We start from the raw sequence: 23,535 nt of genomic DNA on the forward strand, positions 1-23,535 counted from the left end.
TGGAAGTCTCAGCATTCTGGGGGAAGATAAGGACGATATCACAGTAACACTTGTTGCACATCAAACACAAAACCAATGTTGACTAATAAGACAGTCAAAATAGTTTAAAAATTACCCGGGAGCCTGCAGCAACATGACGTTTAAACTGTCATTTTTTTGTTATTTCACTTTAACTATTTTCTCACCCAAAGATTAATGCATATTTTCAAAATGCAGTAATCCATTTCCATGATAATATCAATTAAAATACAATGTGTGTTCTGGATGTAATGCAGAGATTAGATTACCTACAAGGAACATGATGTGAAGCATTACCATTACTAGCTCCACTGTTATCAATGCACCATTTTCCTCCTGTCTAAATCAATTGTTAAATCCACTGGTTGTATCCAAGGATATACATCAACCATCTTGTGTTGCTACATCCAGCAGTTATTGATTACTAGGGTGCAGAGGAATACGGGGGTGCAACATAACACAGCTGATGGAGCTACTGCCTCACAGCATCAGAGATCCTGACTTCAGGTGCTGTCTGTGTAGTTTGTATGTTCTCCCTGTGATCGCATGGGATTCCTCCAAGCGAAAGTTGGGTAACATAGAAATAGCATGAACAGGTCGACATGGACTCAATAGGCCGAAGGACTGGATTCCTGTTTTAAAACAAAACATTGTTTTCAATTATCACCCTCAGCCCTTGTGAATAAATGTTAAGACTTCACATTTTGAGGGCAGTACTGGTAGATTTGGAACATAGTATGTTGATATCTATTCTTAATGCACCTTAAATACAATGCAGTTTCAATCTTTTAACCTTGCTTTACTTAAACTAGTTTAAATGGTTTTCTAAGCCTGTTCAGAATTAATCTAATACTCTCAATGATTTAAGAAGTATTTTGTTAATAAATTTGAAATTTGGGAGCATCTGCATGTGCAAAGCAGTTTGATTAACTGGCTATTTTTGGTTCCCTTTTCAGATTCCTTTGTTCCAAGCCCATCCACAACTGAAATCATATGTTCGGCAAGCAATAGACCGTGCTGTGCAGGAGCTTGTTCATCCTGTCGTTGACCGGTCAATCAAAATTGCCATGACCACCTGCGAACAGATAGTCCGAAAAGACTTTGCCCTAGATTCTGAGGAATCACGGATGCGAGTTGCAGCACACCACATGATGCGTAACCTGACTGCTGGGATGGCCATGATTACGTGCAGGGAGCCTTTACTAATGAGCATTGCTACAAACCTAAAGAACAACTTTGCCACTGCTCTACGGGTTAGTAAATCTCTCTCCTTTCCTACTGTATCTTACAGTTGTGTGCCGCAGGGTCTTGAAAAGGAAATTTCATGCTCTTTCTACTAGCATTTAAGCTAGGAGAAGGCAAGGCGATAACCTCAGTTGATGGAAAGCTGCTTTGGGATTTCCTCTAGTCATGAGGGTTTCATTCTGATGAAATAACAAATATGAAATGGAAGGACTTTCCTGTTTGACCACCTCAAGGATATTGTAAATTTTGCATACCTCCCAATAACACCATTATCACAGCTAGGTTGATCATCGGAAATGGGGTTGGAGTTAAAAGGTGAGGGAAATGCATTTGACCCACTTATTGTGAAATTATATGCATTTAGAGAAGGATACTGCAGAGTACTCAATTGTTTATGCCCCTGTCCCACTTAGGAAACCTGAACTGAAACCTCTGGAGACTGCGCCCCACCCAAGGTTTCCGTGCGGTTCCCGGAGGTTTTTGTCAGTCTCCCTAATGGTCGAAAGTGGTTTCCGCTTCTTCTATGTTCCGGCGATTATTTCAAAAAATTCAAAACCGGCCTAGACTAAAAATAGGTTGCCGTTTTAAAAATTGGTAATTTTTTAGTCGAAGGTAAGACCTTCCACTACCTGCAACCATCTTCAACTAGCATCGCAACCGGCTTCGACTAAAAAATTACCAATTTTTAAAACGGCAACCTATTTTTAGTCTAGGCCGGTTTTGAATTTTTTGAAATAATCGCCGGAACATAGAAGAAGCGGAAACCACTTTCGACCATTAGGGAAACTGACAAAAACCTCCGGGAACCGCACGGAAACCTTGGGTGGGGCGCAAAGTCTCCAGAGGTTTCCGTTCAGGTTTCCTAAGTGGGACATGGGCATTAGTATGCTGGGTGGAGAGAAGGGATAGTGTGTCGGAAAGAACTGCAGATGCTGATTTAAATCGAAGGTAGACACAAAATGCTGGAGTAACTCAGCGGGACAAGAAACATCTCTGGAGAGAAGGTGTGGGTGACGTTTTGGGTCGAGACCCTTCTTCAGACAGAGTTACTCTAGCATTTTGTATCTACCTTTTATAGAGAAGGGATAGTTGTGTGCATGTTAAAAATGAAGACAATTTTTAATTTCACTTCTGGTTTACATTGGAACAATATGCATCGATAAGTAAATTGTATATTGATATTTCATTTTGCCTGTCATGGTTTTAGGCAATCCATCCATGTCTTTTTCAAGCACAATGTACTTGTACTTTTACCCTTTTTGTTGACTTGTTAGCTCAGTTGTCCTTTTTCAAGCACTATTTTTAAACCTGTGTCTGGGCCTTCATACCAACACAGGCTACGCTATAGTGCAAAAGAATATCCTTGGTTGTAAACCTGAGCTCTATTAATTATTCTTGCTCTAATTCAAGCCATGGAACATTTCTAAAACAAGCTAGTTTCATTACATTTATACGTTGGAATTTAGTGATGTTTGCGTGCTTTAGGTTCACTCGATGTGTATAACGAACTGTGCAGTAGCCTTGTTTAAAAGAAGTATTGGTCGAATTCAAAATACATTTTTGTTCCAAATGTTCTGAAGGTAAAGTATTTCAAATCTCAATTTCTCCTACTCCCAATTTCTCTGTCTCTGCAGCATCTGCTCTCATCCAAGCTGTCCCTCTTTTTTTAAATTAATTTTGGTTTCCCTTCTGTTATCAATGGACCCCTCACCCGTGTTTCCTCCGTGTTCTGTAGTTCTGATCTCACTCCTTCCTCCCCCTAGACGGGACAAGGATAGAGTTTCCCAGGTCCTTGCCTTTCATCCCAACAGCTTCCGCATTCAACACATCATTCTCTGGCAAATCTGCCACCTTCAACGTGGTTCCATCACGTCACATCTTCCATTCCACATTATTTTCTGTCTTCCGCAGAGACCACTCCCTCAACTCCTTGGTTCACTCCTCCCTTCCCACCCAAACCATCCGCTCGCCGGGTACTTTCCCCTGCAACTGTAGGAGATGTAACAGCTGTCCATCCAGAGACTCCAGCAGTCCTTCCAGATGAGACGGATTCATGTGCACCACCTCTAACCTCATCTACTGCATTATGTTCTCGATGTAGCCTCCTGTACATCATCGAGACCAAACATAGACTTGCCAACCTTTTCACTGAACATGTGCACAGTCTGCCAATGCCTGCTGGATCTCCTGGTTGCAAACGATTTCTGTCATTCCCATACCCTTTCTGACCTTGGCCTCCATTGCCAGAGTGAGGCCGAATGTCAACAGGAGCGGGACCTCATATTTCATAAGAAGCTTACGACTTCACAGTATGAGCATTGAATTCTCCAATTTTAGGTAACTAATACTGTGCCTCATCTGGAATCATGCCCAATTTGCCTTTTCCACCCATATTCCTTCCTCTGGCTTCACAATTCACACACCTTCTATCCATAACTCACACGTTTTGTCTTTTCATCTGTCAAACCATTTGCCTATCAAATACCACCCTCCACTGTATCAACCTACCATTTGTCCTACTACCCCTCCTCGCAATATTTAAGATATGGCAGTGTGAGCTGCTAGGAGGATACTATGAGGCTGCAGGGTAACTTGGATAGGTTGGGTGAGTGGGCAGATGCATGGCAGATGCAGTATAATGTGGATAAATGTGAGGTTATCCACTTTGGTGGCAAGAGCAGGAAGGCAGATTATTATCTGAATGGTGTCAGATTAGGAAAAGGAGGTGCAACGAGACCTAGGTGTGCTTGTACATCAGTCACTGAAAGTAAGCATGCAGGTACAGCAGGCAGTGAAGAAAGCGAATGGCATGTTGGCCTTCATTGCGAGAGGATTTGAGTTTAGGAGCAAGGAGGTCCTACTGAAGTTGTACAGGGCCCTGGTGAGACCGCACCTGGAGTATCGTGTGCAATTTTGGTCGCCTAATTTGAGGAAGGACATTATTGCTCCGTTGGCGGCGGCCCGACTCGGGGCTGAGGCGGTGCTCCTGTAGCGGCGGCACGACTCGGGGCTGAGGCGGTGCTCCGGTAGCGGCGACCCGACTCGGGGCTGAGGCGGTGCTCCGGTGGCGGCGGCCTGACCCGGGGCTGAGGCAGCGTTCCGGTGGCTGAGGCGGCGTTCCGGCGGCAGCAACCTATCCAAGTTACCCTGCTATATTTAAGAGGGGGTTATATGTGGCCCTTGTGTCTAAAGGGATCAGGGGGTATGGTGAGAAGGCAGGTACAGGATACTGAGTTGGATGATCAGCCATGATCATATTGAATGGCGGTGCAGGCTCGAAGGGCCGAATGGCCTACTCCTGCACCTATTTTCTATGTTGCTATGTTTCTATGAATCCGGGGCTCGGCCGCGGGCCAGTGGACGACATCGTCGGGAGCTCGCAGGTCACAGGTTGGTGACCTGTTTTTACGGAGCTCCCGCGGCAACAGCTGCGTCCGCTGGACTGGAGGGCGGCATCTTCGGCAGCTTCGACCATCCCGGGCCGCGGAGCTTGAACCGCCCCTTTCGCGGAACTCGGTTGAGCCGCGGGACTGACTTACCATCGCCCGGTGGGGTAACAACATCGGAGGCCTGGATCGCCTCAGCGCAGAGGGAGAATAAGGAGGGAAGAGACAGTGACTTTAAGACTTTTGCCTCCATCACAGTGACTTTAAGACTTTTGCCTCCATCACAGTGACGAGGTGCCTGGTGAACTCACTGTGGTGGACATTAATTTGTGTTTATTGTGTGTTTTGTTATTTATTATTATATGTATGACTGCAGGCACCGAAATTTCGTTCAGACCGAAAGGTCTGAATGACAAATAAAAGAATCTAATCTAATCTATTGAGGGAGTACAGCGTAGGTTCACCAGGTTAATTTCCAGGATGGCGGGACTGACATGATGAACGGATGGGTCGACTGGGCTTGTGTTCTCTGAAATTTAGGATGAGAGGGGATCTTATAGAAACATATGAAATTCTTAAAGGATTGGACAGACTAGATGCAGGAAAAATATTCCCGATGTTGGAGTCCAGAACCAGGGGTCACAGTTCAAGAATAAGGGGTCACTCAGGCCATTTAGGACTGAGATGTGGAAAATCTTTTTAACTCAGTGTTGTGAATCTGTGGAATTCTCTGCCACAGAAGGCAGTGGAGGCCAATTCACTGGATGTTATTCAAGAGAGAGTTAGATTTAGCTCTTAGGGCTAAAGGAATCGAGGGATATGGGGAAAAAGGTACTGATTTTAGATGATCAGCCGTGATCATATTGAATGGCAGTGCTTGCTCAAAGGGCTGAATGACCTACCCCTGCACCTATTTTTCTATGTCTAAGAAGTATTTAGACAGGTACAAGGACAGGATAGGTTTGGAGGGATAGGGGTCGAACACGGGCAGGTGGGATCAGTGTAGATGGGGCATGTTGGTCAGGGTGGGCATGTTGGGCCAAAGGGCCTGTTTCCATGATATATGACTCTATGGCTCTCCACCACCAACACAATCAGTCTGAAGAAGGCTCCCAAAGTGAAATGTCACCTATCCATGTTCACCAGACCCACTGAGTTACTTAACACTTTCTTTCTTTTGTACACCAGCATCTGCAGTTCCTTGTGTCTCTTTTAAAAATTCAATCTAGGTTGCTTGGAAGCAATTTATTGACAATTGCTTTATGTACATTCATTTATATTGACTCAACTGGCGAACCCTGAAATTTGATAATTTTCTCCTGCAGGCTGCATCTCCACAACAGAGAGAGATGATGGAACAAGCAGCTGCCCAGATAGCACAAGACAACTGTGAGCTAGCATGTTGTTTTATTCAGAAAACAGCTGTTGAAAAAGCAGGTCCTGAAATGGATAAACGACTTGCAACAGTAAGTTTCTTGCCCTTTTTTTGCACCAACCCTCAGTTTGTCACCGCTGCATCTAGTTAATATTTTGTTTCAATTTATAGGAATTTGAACTTCGGAAGCATGCCAGACAGGAAGGTCGACGATACTGTGATCCTGTAGTACTGACCTACCAGGCTGAGCGTATGCCTGAGCAAATCAGATTAAAGGTATGATTTTTTTATTTTTTTTAAATTTATGTCTAAATTTTTTTTTAAATTGTGAATGGAATACTTACTATGTAAGATGACCCTTAAAAGGCATTGTCATGCAGCACAGAGGTTCATTGGCCTGCCGTGTCGATACTAATCATTTTTTTCTGGCACTTTCAGTGCACTGGCAATTTAAGCGCTTATCTCGATATTTCAATGTTGTGAGGGTATCACCACTAACTTAGACACTGCGTTTCAGATTACAACCACCCCCTGAGTTCTTCCTCCGATCTCCTCTCAACCTTCATCCTAAACCTACACCCGCTAGCTTTAGATACTTTGCAAAAGGAAAATTATGATCTACCCTATCTGTTCCCCTCATAATTTTGCAAATCTATGTAATGTCCCCCTCGGCCTCCATTACTCCAAGAAAAATAATTCCATCCTAACCAGTCACTTGTAACTGAGCTGCTCAATCATGCAATGCCTTGTTGAATCTCATCTGCATTTTCTGTATAATCATGTATTTTCTATAGTATGGTGATCAGAAATGAAGATAGTATTTCAGATACAGCTTTACCAATGTTTTATAAAGCTGTACCATAACTTCCCCCTCTTACATTTGGTGCACTATCTAATCCATGTGTCATCTTCAACTTATCTACCTGTGCTGCCATCTTTAGGACACCTTGTACATGTAGGCATGGGTCCTTCTGTTCCCCAATATTTTGTCAGGCCTAACTATTTATTGTACACGTCCTGGCCTTATTAGTCCTCCCTAAGTGCTTCACTTCAAATTTATACGGTTCAAAACCTATCAATGTTGGTTTGCTATTCTTACTCACTGATGAACACCATCCATTAGCCTAAGAATACCTTCCTAACTATTGACACCCTACCGAGTTTTCTTGTCATCTGTAAACCTACTAACCATGCCTCCTATGTTAATATCCAATTTATGAATGCATATTGCAAACAATAATGGCCCCACTAATGATCCCTGCAGTACACCATTGCTCATGTGTATGTTTTCATGTATATCTTCCAAAGTAGACTTAAATCAATAGCAGGTTAATGAACTGCATCAAAATGTTATCCCAGTAACATTTGTTGCTGAAACATTTAATGGAATTGGAAAACGATTGCTGACATAAGGACCAAATAAAACTTGTCTGAGAGACATAATACTTTGTAGCCCTGGATAATCTTGACATGAAAATGCTGCAGAGATTCTATCTGAAGCGAGTCGTGACAGACAAAATAATTAACAATCAATAAATATTTAATAATACCGCTCTCTTCCCATTCCGTTTCGTCAGTCCTGGAATGGGCATTATTTTCTTGCTACTTTTCGTCAATCACCTATGCCATGTCTATGACCAGATATTGAGTAAGCAGAACAATTTAGTACTTTGTCTCAGTAAAAGGAAATTTCTGTCAATTACCTGCTTCCTTGAATTTTACGATTGTGAATAATGTCATTGATGCTATTGTCTCGCTCCTTTCCCAACTTCATATCACTTAGCCTAACATGTCAGAGCAGAAATCGTGAATGAATTATGATCTAAATTGCTGCAGGAATGTAAACATTCTGAAGAAGGGTCTCGACCCGAAATGTCACCCATTCCTGCTCTTCTGGTGTGAATTTTATAATTATTTTCTTGTTTAGCACCTTTCTTTTGTTCAGCAAATTTAATGTATTAACTGATTGGTGCTATGGCAGAATGAACAGCTAAGTCTAATTTTTTTATTTATAGGTGGGTGGTGTAGATCCTAAACAACTGGCTGTGTACGAAGAGTTTGCACGCAACATCCCAGGATTTCTACCCAGCAATGACATTTCACAGCCCACAGGCTTCTTGGCCAAGCCCATGCAGGTACTTTAGAGATTCCACATAATGTTGAACTTTTCTCTGATTTATATAGAATGTATGGTTAATTATTGCCAAAGTTGTGGAATGCATTATAGTACACCATGTTGCATAATTGAATAGTAATCTCAGAATCTCAGGTAAAATTGATTGAGAAAAGAATTTGAAATAGAATAAAACTCAATTAGATTTATTGGAATTAATTAATTGGATTAAGTTGGGTCAGGACCTGAGATGTGTTGATCAGGTATAGGGGGAGGGAGAACAATAAGAGATCATAATGCACATGGGCACTAATGGCACAGGTAGATAGATTAATGAGGACTCACACAGTGCAAACAATTTTTTCTCCAGAAATTGTCTGGCATTTTGCAGATTTCATGTTCTGCCACCATTTTAAGTAAAACAGCAGTATTTGCTTGAGTCATTCATTATTGAACTTCTGATTCCTCTGCTATACTCTGGGGCAAGAAAGACAACATTTGATTACATCGATAGCTTGAGTTCTCTGTTCTGCTGATTCAATTCAGTGGTTACAGCTTAAGTTCTTGCTAACATGGTCTTTCAATGTCGTATCCTTTGCATATGTGGTTGAACTCTATTTACATAGAAATGGAAGAGTTTCTAGCATGGTTCCCCTTTGTGGTCAAGAAATCAGTGAAATCTTGGATCTTTTGTCATTCACAGCAAGCTTGGGCAACTGACGATATTGCACAGATTTATGACAAGTGCATCACAGAATTGGAGCAACATCTGCATGCAATTCCACCATCTCTGGCCATGAACCCCCAGGCTCAGGCACTTCGCAATTTATTGGAAGCCGTGGTAATGGCCAGGAATTCACGTGATGCTATTGCTGCTCTTGGCCTCCTGCAGAAGGCAAGTACTCTGTAGAGTTCCTAATTCAATTATTTAGCCAGTCTGATATAGCCAAAAATAGCTTATCATTATTAAATTGAATATTAAAGAAACTGAGTCTTTATGGTAATGGCTTTTTAGTTTGCATGATACCTGTTATTGTTTAGTTGACTAGCCTTTCAGACAGGTATATGGTTGTGGATACTACTAGAGAGACGGTGGTCTCTCAGAGAAAAGCCACAGCAGCTAAGTTTGTAGCACCATAATGCTTAACAATGGTTTGGGGGAAGTGGGGTGGAGTCTGAGCAAACAATTGCATGGAGTCTAAGTGAGCAAACTTGATGGTAAGGGGAATAGATGGGCAGTTTTATGGCGGAAAGCCAAACTCCAGAATAGTGTATTGCCTGCCAGGCTCGGGGATGCCTATTGGGTACAGGGTATTCTGGAGGGGAGGGGGGGGGGGGGTGTAGGATGTAGGATAGGAAAGTTCCGTTGGCAGAGCAGACAGGCAGGAAAGGGAATATGGGGGCACTAGAAGGCTTAACTGCATAACTTTAGTATAAGGATGAGGTTAGCAGATAGATCAACACTTGAAATTATCTTATTGCAATCACAAAACTGTGTGGATGGTTGGGCAGGCCTGGCAGCTTAATGTGGGGTACATAACTCCAGTGTGTGAGAGGAATGCCAAAAGAGGGGCAGTCACACTACTGGCTAGCAAGAACATCACAGCAAAACAGAGTATATCCTGGAAGGATTGTCCAATAAAGTGGTATGGGTAGAATTTAGGAATGAGAGTAATGATTACTTTTCTATTATATTATAGGCCTCCAATAATCAGCAGGGAGTAGAGGAACAAATATGTAAACAAATTGCAAAAGATGTAAGCGCAATAACGCTTTTATGTATAAAGAGCCCTACAAATGACGTTATCTTTGGAAATTAAACTGGCCAGGCGGTGGAACGGGGAACCCTTGGGGAACCCTTCGGGAACCTAGTGTGGGAAAATGGCATTAGTGTATATGTGCAAAACAAAAGCTTTTCACTGTATCTCGGTATCACGTGACAATATCTTGCGGGATAGTTTTCTAAACCAACATGTAGACGAACCAACGAGAGCAGGCAATTCTAGACTGGGTTTTGAGTAATGAGGAAGGGTTAGTTAGCAGTCTTGTTGTGCGTGGCCCCTTGGGCAAGAGTGACAATAATATGGTTGAGTTCTTCATTAGGATGGAGAGTGACATTGTTAATTCAGAAACAAGGGTCCTGAACTTAAAGAAAGGTAACTTTGAGGGTATGAGAAGTGAATTGGCCAAGATAGACTGGCAATTGATTCTTAAAGGGTTGACGGTGGATATGCAATGGAAGGCATTAAAAGACTGCATGGATGCACTACAACAATTGTTCAACCCAGTTTGGCAAAAGAATAAATCGGGGAAGGTAGTGCATCCGTGGATAACAAGGGAAATCAGGGATAGTATCAAAACAAAAGATGAAGCATACAAATTAGCCAGAAAAGGTAGCCTACCAGAGGACTGGGAGAAATTCAGAGTCCAGCAGAGGAGGACAAAGGGCTTTATTAGGAAAGGGAAAATAGATTATGAAAGAAAACTGGCAGGGAACATAAAAACTGACTGCAAAAGTTTTTATAGATATGTGAAGAGAAAAAGATTAGTTAAAACAAATGTAGGTCCCTTGTAGTCAGAAACAGGTGAATTGATCATGGGGAACAAAGACATGGCAGACCAATTGAATAACTACTTTGGTTCTGTCTTCACTAAGGAAGACCTAAATAATCTGCCCAAAATAGCAGGGGACCGGGCGTCAAATGAGATGGAGGAACTGAGTGAAACCCAGGTTAGCCGGGAAGTGGTGTTAGGTAAATTGAATGGATTAAAGGCCAATAAATTCCCAGGGCCAGATAGGCTGCATCCCAGACTACTTAAGGAAGTAGCCCCAGAAATAGTGAATGCATTAGTGATAATTTTTCAAAACTCTTTAGATTCTGGAGTAGTTCCTGAGGATTGGAGGGTAGCTAATGTAACCCCATTTTTTAAAAAGGGAGGGAGAGAGAAAACGGGGAATTACAGACCAGTTGGTCTAACATCGGTAGTGGGGAAACTGCTAAAGTCAGTTTTTAAAGATGGGATAGCAGCACATTTGGAAAGTGGTGAAATCATTGGACAGTCAGCATGGATTTATGAAAGGTAAATCATGTCTGACGAATCTTATAGAATTTTTTGAGGATGTAACTAGTAGAGTGGATAAGGGAGAACCAGCGGATGTGTTATATCTGGACTTTCAGAAGGCTTTCGATAAGGTCCCACATAAGAGATTAGCATACAAATTTAAAGCACACGGTATTGGGGGTTCAGTATTGATGTGGATAGGGAACTGGCTGGCAGACAGGAAGCAAAGAGTAGGAGTAAACGGGTCCTTTTCACAATGGCAGGCAGTGACTAGTGGGATACCGCAAGGCTCAGTGCCTGAACCCCAGCTATTTACAATATATATTAATGATTTGGACGAGGGAATTGAATGCAACATCTCCAAGTTTGCGGATGACACGAAGCTGGGGGGCAGTGTTAGCTGTGAGGAGGATGCTAGGAGGCTGCAAGGTCACTTGGATAGGCTGGGTGAGTGGGCAAATGCATGGCTGATGCAGTATAATGTGGATAAATGTGAGGTTATCCACTTTGGTGGCAAAAACAGGAAAGTAGACTATTATCTGAATGGTGGCCGATTAGGAAAGGGGGAGATGCAACGAGACCTGGGTGTCATGGTACACCAGTCATTGAAAGTAGGCATGCAGGTGCAGCAGGCAGTGAAGAAGGCGAATGGTATGTTAGCATTCATAGCAAAAGGATTTTAGTATAGGAGCAGGGAGGTTCTACTGCAGTTGTACAGGGTCTTGGTGAGACCACACCTGGAGTATTGCGTACAGTTTTGGTCTCCTAATCTGAGGAAAGACATTCTTGCCATATGTACAGAGAAGGTTCACCAGACTGATTCCTGGGATGTCAGGACTTTCATATGAAGAAAGACTGGATAGACTCGGCTAGAATTTAGAAGATTGAGGGGGGATCTTATAGAAACTTACAATATTCTTAAGGGGTTGGACCGGCTAGATGCAGGAAGATTGTTCCCGATGTTGGGGAAGTCCAGAACAAGGGGTCACAGTTTAAGGATAAGGTGGAAATCTTTTAGGACCGAGATGAGAATTTTTTTTTCACACAGAGTGGTGAATCTCTGGAATTCTCTGCTACAGAAGGTAGTTGAGGCCAGTTCATTGGCTATATTTAAGAGGGAGTTAGATGTGGCCCTTGTGGCTAAAGGAATCAGGAGGTATGGAGAGAAAGCAGGTACAGGATACTGAGTTGGATGATCAGCCATGAACATATTGAATGGCGGTGCAGGCTCGAAGGGCTGAATGGCCTACTCCTGCACCTATTTTCTATGTTTCTAATAATATACTAATACAAAAAAATGTCAGCAAGGATGAGGTGGGCTGAAGGGTCTGCATCATTGCTATAGAACTCTATCACTATAGAAACCAGGACTTTGATTTCGTAATTTCGTGATGATAGAATTAATTGTATGTGACTCTGATGTCTGACACTTTTAATTGAAGGCCGTGGAGGGACTGCTGGATGCCACGAGTGGTGCTGACCCAGACCTCTTACTTCGATACAGAGAATGCCATTTGTTGGTTTTGAAAGCGCTGCAGGATGGACGTGCCTATGGATCTCAGTGGTGTAACAATAAAATCACTAGGTATGTAAGCAAGGTGATGAGATATTTGATTGCATTTGTAACCTGTTCTACAGGACACTGGATATTAAAGTAGAAATAACTACTGATGCAGTTCCCACTGACGCGTTATCACTGAGAGCAATTTCAAGAAATAATTGGGAAACCCATATTTAAAACTTGTGCAGAGTCTCTAATAATCCAGGAGTAGGCCATGTGCTGGCCCCTCAACAAGTTGGTGTGGATTGCAAAAGCAAATATCACCTAATAGTAAATACAATGTTAATTCTTCTAGGTGGCAGAAAACTTCAAGCTACACATGCAGTAAAATTATTGTTCATTCTCCAATAGAAAACATTGCAAAGAGACAAGGAATAAATGCCAAAGCCGCTTACTGGCGAATGGCATGAATTTTTGAATTCCCAGAAATATGCTGTCTTTGTTTATTACTGGGTGGAGGGAAGCTTGTCATAGGACTTCTGCCAATGTGTATAATTCTTTCCCATTAATGTTGTTTAGTAAACATTCTGAAGAAGGGTCTCGACCCGAAAAGTCACCCATTCCTGCTCGCCAGAGATGCTGCCTGTCCCGCTGAGTTACTCCAGCTTTTTGTGTCTATATTCTGGTGTGAATTATGAACAAATCAACAGCCTTCATTTATATCAAAATGTTACTGTCCAATGACATTAAGGTGCTTCAAAAACAAAGGTTATCGAATAAAATTATGCGCAAGCCACAACAGAATATTAAGCCAAAATCTTGTTTGTAGGTAGATTTTAAGAGACTGACAAAAGAGGAGGCTAAAGATGAGGTGTAAAGTGGTTGAAGATATTTAATTTTTGGGACCTGGGCATTTGATGACTTGGCTACCAATGGTAGGGCAGCAAAAATTATGGATGTGCAAGAGGCTTAAATTGGAGGAGAACAAATGTTATGAGAGCCAGAAGAGGTTAGTGATGATGAAGAACCTTCACTTCATGCTACCATCGTATATATGCAGTACAAGTGATTATATTTGTAAACTGCTTCTGTTTGGACTAGCTTTTAACTGGTTCCTTAATTGTTCTAATAGGTGCCTAATTGAGTGCCGTGATGAATACAAGTATAATGTGGATGCTGTGGAATTGCTCATTAGACATCATCTAGTGAACATGCAACAGTATGATATTCACTTAGCCCAGGTAAGAGCGTGCAGAATAGAATGTAGATTTCAGGTCGGTGGTACACCAGCTAAATAAGGCTGGTGTACTGCAATCAATACTGTACCTTGCATTCTGTTTTAAATCAATGGCAAAATGTTCTACCCAAGGATCCTGTGCTTTCCTTTAATGTAAGCAGGGTATCTCAACTGCTTACATCATTTTGATGTAAGTCATAACCCTCAGTGTTCTGCTTTGAGTTTTCAGTGATAGACGTTACATTTTGTAATTTAGATATTACGAGCTGAATTCAGCAACTTTGGGGGAAATGGGTCCTTAGACCACTGAATTTGTGCTGCCCATCAACTACCCATTTAACTAACTAATGCTATGTTAATCCCACTTTTTTTTTTTCTCCCTCCATTTTCATGACTTGCTCCCAGATCCCACCACTCACCTGGAAACGAGACGATTTATAATGTAACCACCAAACTCTTACGCAAAGCACTTTTTCTTTAAAAACTCCAAGCCGTGGAATACCATCAGAATCTGCAATATCCCATGGAATGCTGAAACAAATGGAATGCTATTTTGTTGCATTATAAATAACACTAATGCAAGTGCATTAAAATACATTGAAATCCTAGAAGTTACATTTAAAGGAGATAATTGTGTACAGAAATTGTAATTTGTGTAAATATGTTTACAGTTCGAAGGTTTTATTAAATCAATAAATGGATAAGTATTTTGTGTGTTCAGTTTGAAAATACGAACTCTCAGCAGCAGTCCAGTTCATACAGCAACCACAGCAAGTAATCTCGTTACTAAATCTAGCAACACGATCAAGTAATCTAGCAACAATATTATACCTATTACATGGCATTTTGAATGGCATAGAATGTTGAATAGTTTAGTGCATCATCATGGAAGATCTTTTCAGGTAGTCCCTGCGGATTAAGGACAACTTTCTTCCACTACAGTACTGTGGGTTTTGAGGTGGGGATTGAGGTCAGTGTGAAATCCACAGACTTTACTGCACATGGGACAGGAAGTAATTGATGGGCAGATAAGTGGATAGTTTCGGAGGTCTTTCTGCATACACTAGGCTTATGTGTACTCCTGATACATGGCCTCAAGATTCTGAAAGGCACCTTGAAAGCACCTCTTCCATTTGGGGGTAGAAGCTTGTGTAAACCAATAATGAGAGCATAACAGATGGGCTGTCATCTCCACAGTTAAAAACGTGTGTCCTCATAATAGAGAGGAAATGGGATAAGAGAATGTTATACCTCAGATTATATTTATACCTAACTATGAGATAAATTGAGCATGATTTAGCTCCTGAAATGAAACTTAATACTCTTAACTCAGCAGAAAATCCTAGTGAAGTTTGGAGGGTTTTTCCATAATCATGCTTTATGTTGAAAATGTAAACAATTTAGTTTAAAACTATTGGCATTTTATGATAAGATAATTGCTCGTTACTCAACTGAGCTTTGACATACAAAGTATTTGGCTTAAAAGTAGTGAAAGGGTTTGGTGCGGTCATCCTGCAACCCTTGCAATTGATCCTAAATTGCAGCTGGCTGATGAACAGTCAGCTCAGAAGTTCCATTGGGTTATATGTTCCAACCTGCAGGGGTTGAGGGGATTATTTTCTTAATTTCTGACAATGCTGCTCTTTGATGATCTAATTAAAAGTATTAACAGCACATCTAGGGATGACTGTGAACTCTTAACTCTTTCGTGAGACGGATGAATCTCCAAAAGTCTTTTACATGTGAATTGGTCCACTTACTCCCCAACTAAACAAGCCTTTTGTGGAAATTGTGTGTTACTCCAGAGCTCAACACCAGTGCCTTCCAAGGATGAGTTCTTAGTTCCATATAATATTCCCTTTATACATGACTATATGGCCAAATTTGTCTCTAATTACATCTACGTTTCCAAACGACAGCATTTTAGTGGAATCATGAATAATGACGAAGCAGAATAAACTTTAGTTTAGAGATGCAGCATGGGAACAGTTCTTTCAGCCCACCAAGTCCACACCAACCATCAATCACCCACACACTAGTTTCATGTTATTCCACTTTCACACCCTACACAGTAGGGGCAATTTACAGAAGCCAATTAACCTACAAGCCTTCGCGTCTTTGGAATGTGGGTGGAAGCCAGAGGACCGGGAGAAAACGCACGCAGTTATAGGGAGAATGTACAAACTCCGCGAAGACAGCACCTGTAGACAGAATCAAACCCAGGTATCTGGCACTGGGAGGAAGCAACTCTACTGCGGTGTCACTGTGCCGTCTGGAAGGACGTGGAGAATTTAATGACACGGTGTCAGGATAATAACTTCTCCCTCAATGTCAGCAAGGTGAAGGAGCTAGTTATTAACTTCAGGAAGCATGGTGGAGTACATGCCCTAAACAGCATCAATGGTGCAGATATGGAAATGGTTGTGAGCTTCAAGTTCCTTGGCCTTAATATTATCAGTAATCTGTCGTGAACCTGCCACATTGATGCGACAGCCAAGAAGGCAGCCTAAAGGCTCTACTTCCTGCGGAGGGTGAGGAAATTCTACGTCTCCAGTGTCTTACAAATTTCTTTAGATGCACCATAGAAAGCATACTGGATTGCATCACAGCTTGATTTGGGAACAACTCTGCTGAAGACTTGAAAAATTGCATAGAGTTGTAGATGTAGCCCAGTGCATCGCACAGGTCAGACTTCCCGCCATTGACTCCATCTACGCTTCACCCTGCCTTGGAAAAGCAGCCAACATATTTGAAGATTTGTACCACTCTGATCATTCCTCCTCCTCCTCCCTGCTCCCGTCTGGCCGAAGCTTGCAAGTGCACACCACTAGACCCGGGAGCAGATTCTTCCCCTTCTTTTTCAGGCTTCTGGATGGTCTTTCTGTAAGCCAGGATACTGTTTGATTCATGTCTATCCTATTGAAGGCATTGGACTTTGTCTAAAGAACTGATGCGCTACAATGTTGTAATCTAAATTCTGCACTCTGTATGTTCCCCTTTGCTCTATCTATTGTACTTGAGTTTGAGCTAATTGTATCAATTGGTATATATGATCTGTTTGGATAGTGTGCAAAACAAAGCTTTTCATTGTACCTTGTTATATGTGGCAATAATAAACCTAACCCTAAGCTGATGTTGTGCTCTGCTTTTGAATTAAAGTGTTTTTTTTTTAATTTTTGCAGTCAATGGAGAATGGCCTGAACTATATGGCTGTAGCTTTTGCCATGCAGTTGGTAAAGATTCTCTTGGTGGACGAGAGAAGCATTAGCCATGTTACCGAAGCAGATTTATTCAACACTATTGAAACACTTATGAGGATCAGTGCTCATTCCAGAGGAAATGCACCTGAAGGGTAAGTATTAGGATTGGTTTGGGAATAGGTTTAAGATGGTAATTGTAATCCAATCCTCTCAGGTTGAAGTAAACAAGTTTGCACAATGAAATTTGGGAACCATGATACTATTAGTGGTCACAGGTGGGATATTTCCTGGTGCACTGACTATTGTCAAACATCTCAAAGCATATTTCATTTATCTTGCCACCTCTCAAATCTATCGTTGTTTTTCAGCTGTTTTGTCCTATGAAATACCTTGGTGATCCAGAACATTAATATTTGGATGCACGTAAATAAATGATTGGGATATTGTATTTTGCAAATCGCTGTTGATATGTTTTTGCGCATCTACCATGATGTAGAAATAGTGCTTGTGTTCTGTAATAACTGTCTATCATTTGTTTTTGTGAACAGATTGCCACAGCTCATGGATCTCCTTAGAGCTAACTATGAAGCTATGATGGATCGTGCACATGGAGGCCCCAACTTTATGATGCATTCTGGGATATCTCAGGCCTCAGAATATGATGATCCACCAGGGCTTCGGGAGAAAGCTGAGTATTTACTGAGGGAATGGGTAAACCTTTACCACTCTGCAGCAGCTGGACGGGACAGCACCAAAGCATTTTCAGCCTTTGTTGGGCAGGTAAGGATAGTTATTGAGAATTAAAGGAGTTAGTTAATGAAACCTGCGTTGAGACCAGTGTAATCTAATCAGAGATGGGTAGCTGGAAACTGTTGAAACCCACAAGTTTGTAGAATATGAAGCAAGGAAATATGCTGTTGGCACAATTGGTCAATCTTAATGTTTGTTCTAAAGATAATGATAATCCTTTTAGCTGAAGAGGAATAAAAGGAATAAAATAAATAAAAAGTATGTTTTCAGCCCGAAACGTTGCCTATTTCCTTCGCTCCATAGATGCTGCCGCACCCGCTGAGTTTCTCCAGCATTTTCGTCTACCTAGGAATAAAAGGAATCCAAGCTATTCTTAAATGTTCAAATGGCCTTTACATCTGTCAGCAACTTGAGTACTGTATGAATTCTCCATGAAAAGATTTATCCTACCCTCCAGCATTGCTTACATTTTAATTTATATTAAATCTGGCAGATAAGTAGATTTTCCAAGAATATGAAAGGTCCAAAAGTGGGTGTGATTTAGTTACGCATTGCCTATCGTTAAGTCTTCTCAACCTTTAGGTTGTTATATCAACTGGGGATACGTGTCACCTCCGGATTTGAATCAGCCACCCTCACGACCTCATTCATTGTAATACTAATCTCTCCTCAAATGTGAGGACCTGCATCCTCCATCTTCCTGCTGCTTTGAGTGACCTGACCTGAATGTCAGATAAAAGGTCCCATTACTCTCCTGGTACTATCCGATTCACCTTTACCCCATTGCAGACATTGCACTTTGTCTCTGGAACTGAGGAGAACAATATTCTGCACTTTGTCCTACCAACTTGAGTTTGGCTTTGATTGGATAGCATGCAAAACAAAGCTTTTCACTGTACCTCAATACACTTGACAATAAACCTAAATCTAAACCTAAACTATTACTGCCATCTGTTCTGAGGAGCAGCAGGAAAACTCGTGAATGAGTTTGGGTTGGAGATTATGGAGTAAGTGCAGGAGAGGGTGGTGGAAAGCAGAGCACATGAAATGTGGGAAAAGTTAGAGCTATGCAAATGTGCTCTGGTCCTCTGTCGTCCTACTCTCACCACCCCTTCCCCCATAAATCTCATTCTCACTCCCCACATATCAGCTCTTACTCCTGAATTTTAGCTTTAAAGGCAAATTAATATTTGGATTTTCATATCTCTGGTTAGTATGCTGCTTATACCATCTTGTAAGATCTTTAACTTTTCCACTCTTTAGGTCTTCTCATTTTCTCTTTTTAATGTATAATTACTTTCCAAAATTATTGATTATAGTGGCTATTCATTTTACCTATTGATCTTTCATTCTCTGAGGAGTAACCTAAATAGTGACCTGGCACACCAATTTCACTTCTCATTTTGATAACTGGTTAACATGGCAAAATATGCAGCAGATCTATTAAAGTATTGAAGTGTGAACATGGAGTTTGTGGATGCCGTGTATCTTGTTCAGTATTGAGGTTCTTTTATCTCTACAGATGCATCAGCAGGGAATTTTGAAGACTGATGACCTGATTACGCGTTTCTTCCGCCTATGCACTGAAATGTGTGTTGAGATTAGTTACCGTGCACAACAGGAACAGCAGCACAATCCCACTGCCAACCCTACGATGATCAGGGCCAAGTGCTATCACAACCTTGATGCTTTTGTCAGATTGATAGCCCTGCTGGTTAAACACTCTGGAGAGGCTACCAACACTGTCACTAAAATCAATCTTCTCAATAAGGTGAGTAGATGTTACAGTCGTCTACCTTTGTCACCTGCAGTTATATTTAATTGCTGAATAAGATCAGCCATGATCACATTGAATGGCGGTGCTGGCTCGAAGGGCCAAATGGCCTACTCCAGCACCTATTATCTATTGTGTATTGTCTATAAGATTTGGCAGGGAGGGAATAGCCATCTAGAACAGCAGATTATATTTTCAGTGGGAATTTAAACATCTTTTGATCAATTGGACATGGCTTAATTTGGAAAGATGGGTTTCCAAATTGCAGAATATATGCATAATCAGTTCACTCCCTCAGCTGTTGGTGTCCTTTCAATAGTCCATTTCACTAATTTTGGGGATGGTCTGCTTTTGGTTCAGCACTAACCATTCTGAACTGAGATATGTCACATATCCAGCTCTGTGCTTTCTAGTATCATCAAAACAATTTAACTATCGATTTGGATTTATTAGATAGAAGCCAGCTTCCCACTTTTGTTGCCTTTATCAAATGGCCACCTACTATTCAATGGTCACTCAACAAGATTTTAAAGTCATTCAGAATTTAATAATCAGGTTATGAAATGGCCAATAGATAAAGTCTCAGTGAAGTTCATTCATGTTCCTTAAGCAAGATTGCATATGTTAAAATTCTGAAAGAGTTTGATCTGTTAAGCAATTTCCTTGTTTTTGGCATTTGATGTCTTGAGCTAATGAGATTGAAATAGTGGCCCATTTCATCTGACTTGCATCTGACCTGAGTGCGGGTTTGGAAGCATATGAGGAAAAAGCGGAGGAGGAAGTGCTTTGAGAAATGTTTTGTTAAAATACAAGTATGGTATGGCCTTTTATCCAAATTTGGTATTGGTTTATTATTGTCAAGTGTACCAAGATGAAACTCTTTATTTTGCTTCCTGCACTGGCTAATCATATCATATATTAGTATATCTGTGTAATAGAGAAAATCAAGTACAGAATATAATGTTACCAAGTTGGCATTGGTGTCAACTTTTTGATGATGTAAGGCTAAGTTGTATAGATCTGAAAGGTCCAGAGTTCAATCCTGAAGTTATGCTGAGGCCGCCCATGTCGCTTGGCAACAATTGTAATGTTTCGGTCGGTCGGTTGGACACTTGAAGGGGGAAAGTTGGGCAAGAGTTCAGTTGTTGAACCTGCACAGAAATGTCTGTTAAGTATGGATGTTATCAGGGTTTTCATCATCTAGTATACTGATGCATGTCATTTAGAATGGCATGAAGATTGTTCATGAGTGAGTGAACATACTAGACTGCATGCACCTTTGCAAAGAGAAATTGGGTTATTTTTAATGCTTCCAAATCTAATGTTCTGCAGGTACTGGGGATTGTAGTCGGAGTACTATTGCAAGATCATGAAGTACGTCAGAGTGAGTTTCAACAGCTGCCATATCATCGTATCTTCATCATGTTGTTGCTGGAGTTAAATGCCCCTGAGCATGTGCTGGAAACTATCAATTTCCAGACTCTGACTGCTTTTTGGTAAGTATTAACAAAGGCAAATATCCCTGTTGTCCCATGATAAAAAGGAGGGAATAGTGGTAACTTTGCCTAATGCCTTTCAACAAGTGTGTCAGAGACCTGAAATATTGCTGAATTGCACCTTTTATAAAAAAGGAAAAAGAATGAACCAAGTTAAAAATCAGTAACATAGCTGGTGAACAAATTAATAATTGTCGGCTATTAGTACCTTTGCTGTTGAGTGATTAAGCTTCCCCCCCCCCCCCCCCACGGGCTAATGCTCTCTTGATTTTCTATTCTTATTGGAATGCTTTCAGCATCAGTCAACGAAGAGAAATATAAAATATTTGTTCAAAGACTTTGTTGCTTCCTTATTTCCCATGATCAATTTCAATCCCTTGGTCTCATCTTCTCAGGAACCAGTGTTTACCTTCAGACTCTCTGTAATGTACTTTTAGAAGCCCTTTTGTGTCACTAGAACACAAAGAGTAGGAGTAGGCCAATGGCCTCTTTTAAATATTTCTTCCTCTCGCCTTAAGTCTGTGCCTTTTGAGTTTTGGACTCCCATACTAAGGGACGTGTGACCATTTGCATTATCTATGCCCCTCATGATTTTATAGATCTACAAGGCCATTCCTCGTCTCCTAAAAGCCATAGCATATACTGTCTCCTAACTCGAGCAATTCGGTCCTGGTAACTGTTTGTGAATTGTTTTGTACCCTTTTCACCTTAATGACTGCTTCCTACAGCTGGGTGACCAGTACTGCACACAATGCTCCAAGTACAGTTTCGCCATCAACTTGTACAGTTATAACATTTATGTCCCAACTCCTGTACTCTGTGCCCTGACAAGTGAATGTAAGCGTGCCAAACATCATCTTCAGCGCCAAATATATACCTTATCCCTAGCTCTAGGGCCCTATTGCTTATGGTACTAACATGACCGTACTAAAATGAGACAGTTCGCACTTGCCTGAATTAAATATACAGTGACCTTTCCTTTCACACTTTGGGTATTTACAATATTGTGCAATCAACTTATCCCTTTAAACTCTTAAATGCATTTATATGAATTTCTACTCGCTTGACACCTGAGGCTGTAAAGGAGAGTTTGTGCACTTGGAGAACTACAAACATGAACTCTTATATAAGTGTAGATATCTTACCAAATTTCAGCCAGTGCAAATGCACTTTTAATAATCTGAAGTTTTTTTATTATGAGTAGCCAACATTTTGAAGACATTGCAGTGAGATGAATTTTTCTTGCTGTAAATTGAGTTGTTTTTTTCATGCAGCAACACATTCCACATTTTGCGGCCCACTAAAGCTCCTGGCTTTGTCTATGCCTGGCTGGAACTGATTTCTCATCGGATCTTCATTGCAAGGATGCTAGCGCATACACCTCAACAGAAGGTAGGAATTAATGCATTCTGTACCTGCACCACTTTACTAATTGCTTTCCGCACTACAATTTATCCTGGATGTTTTCTCTCCATACAGTTGCTTGGCTGCTGTATTTGTTCTTTGTTTGTAAGAACACATTAATGCCATAGTTCAACAGATGGCTCTTAAATTCAATCCTTAATTTCTGGTTGGACCAGTGATGTTTGAACTGTCTGAAGTTATGAGAGAACAGGCCAAGCTATAGTGTCACCTACCTTCTTTCTGCTAATCTAGGCTGCCACAATGCAGTATATTTCTAGCTTGAATAACAACCACTTGGAGGGGAGGTGCCTCTGGAACTGATTATGTATAGAACACAAATTTATTGCTACAACTTTATTCTGCTGCCTATTGGTTGAGCTAATTATAATGTAACAGTAAGTGCACATATTAACCTCAATTTTAATGTGTAGGAAAGAACTGCAGATACTGGTTTAAATCGAAGGTAGCACAAAATGCTGGAGTAACTCAGCGGGATAGGCAGCATCTCTGGAGAGAAGCAATGGATGATGTTCAGTCAGAAGAAGGGTCTCGACCCGAAATGTCACTCATTCCTCATCTCCAGAGATGCTGCCTGTCCTGCTGAGTTACTCCAGCATTTTGTGTCAACCTCCATTTTAATTTCAGTTCAAGCAAAAATTTTGGTGAAGCACTAGAATCCTACATTAGTTTGTGCAGCTCTGTTCTGAAAGTTGACTAAAAGGCCAGTCGCCTAGATGTAGTATTGCACTTCTAGGTGCACTAAACCATTGTGTTTTGTGCTAAGGCCGCCCTGTTCACAGGCAAAACGTAAGAAATTGATCAAAAAGACGTGGAGTGATTCCTCAACAACCCCCTTGCCCAATAGAAGTGCTAAGATGGGATCTGCACGATTTCCCAAGGGGCATCACCTAATTTTGTACATTTCCCAACACAGTAGCTGGAGAAAGTCGTTGATACTTAAGAGTGGTTTAAC

General features: G+C 41.2%; 1 protein-coding gene across 16 annotated transcripts in view; it reads left to right on the top strand.

Moving 5' to 3' along the window:
* The window catches only part of cnot1 (CCR4-NOT transcription complex subunit 1), a 159,926-nt gene that overhangs the window by 117,396 nt on the left and 18,995 nt on the right, over positions 1-23,535 (top strand). For 10 of the 16 annotated variants that reach the window (XM_033035982.1, XM_033035993.1, XM_033035984.1 and 7 more), the window contains 13 exons: positions 975-1,271; positions 5,975-6,115; positions 6,196-6,300; positions 8,040-8,159; positions 8,841-9,032; positions 9,838-9,894; positions 12,643-12,785; positions 13,834-13,942; positions 17,121-17,290; positions 17,687-17,918; positions 19,411-19,659; positions 20,995-21,158; positions 22,433-22,550. In XM_033035982.1, coding sequence (XP_032891873.1) covers positions 975-1,271; positions 5,975-6,115; positions 6,196-6,300; positions 8,040-8,159; positions 8,841-9,032; positions 9,838-9,894; positions 12,643-12,785; positions 13,834-13,942; positions 17,121-17,290; positions 17,687-17,918; positions 19,411-19,659; positions 20,995-21,158; positions 22,433-22,550 — 2,097 coding nt within the window. The remainder of the gene's footprint in view (positions 1-974; positions 1,272-5,974; positions 6,116-6,195; positions 6,301-8,039; positions 8,160-8,840; positions 9,033-9,837; positions 9,895-12,642; positions 12,786-13,833; positions 13,943-17,120; positions 17,291-17,686; positions 17,919-19,410; positions 19,660-20,994; positions 21,159-22,432; positions 22,551-23,535) is intronic. The other 6 variants (XM_033035987.1, XM_033035989.1, XM_033035991.1 and 3 more) reach the window with 1 other exon arrangement.

The sequence above is a fragment of the Amblyraja radiata genome, chromosome 17, assembly GCF_010909765.2.
Source record: "Amblyraja radiata isolate CabotCenter1 chromosome 17, sAmbRad1.1.pri, whole genome shotgun sequence".
NCBI lineage: Eukaryota > Metazoa > Chordata > Chondrichthyes > Rajiformes > Rajidae > Amblyraja > Amblyraja radiata.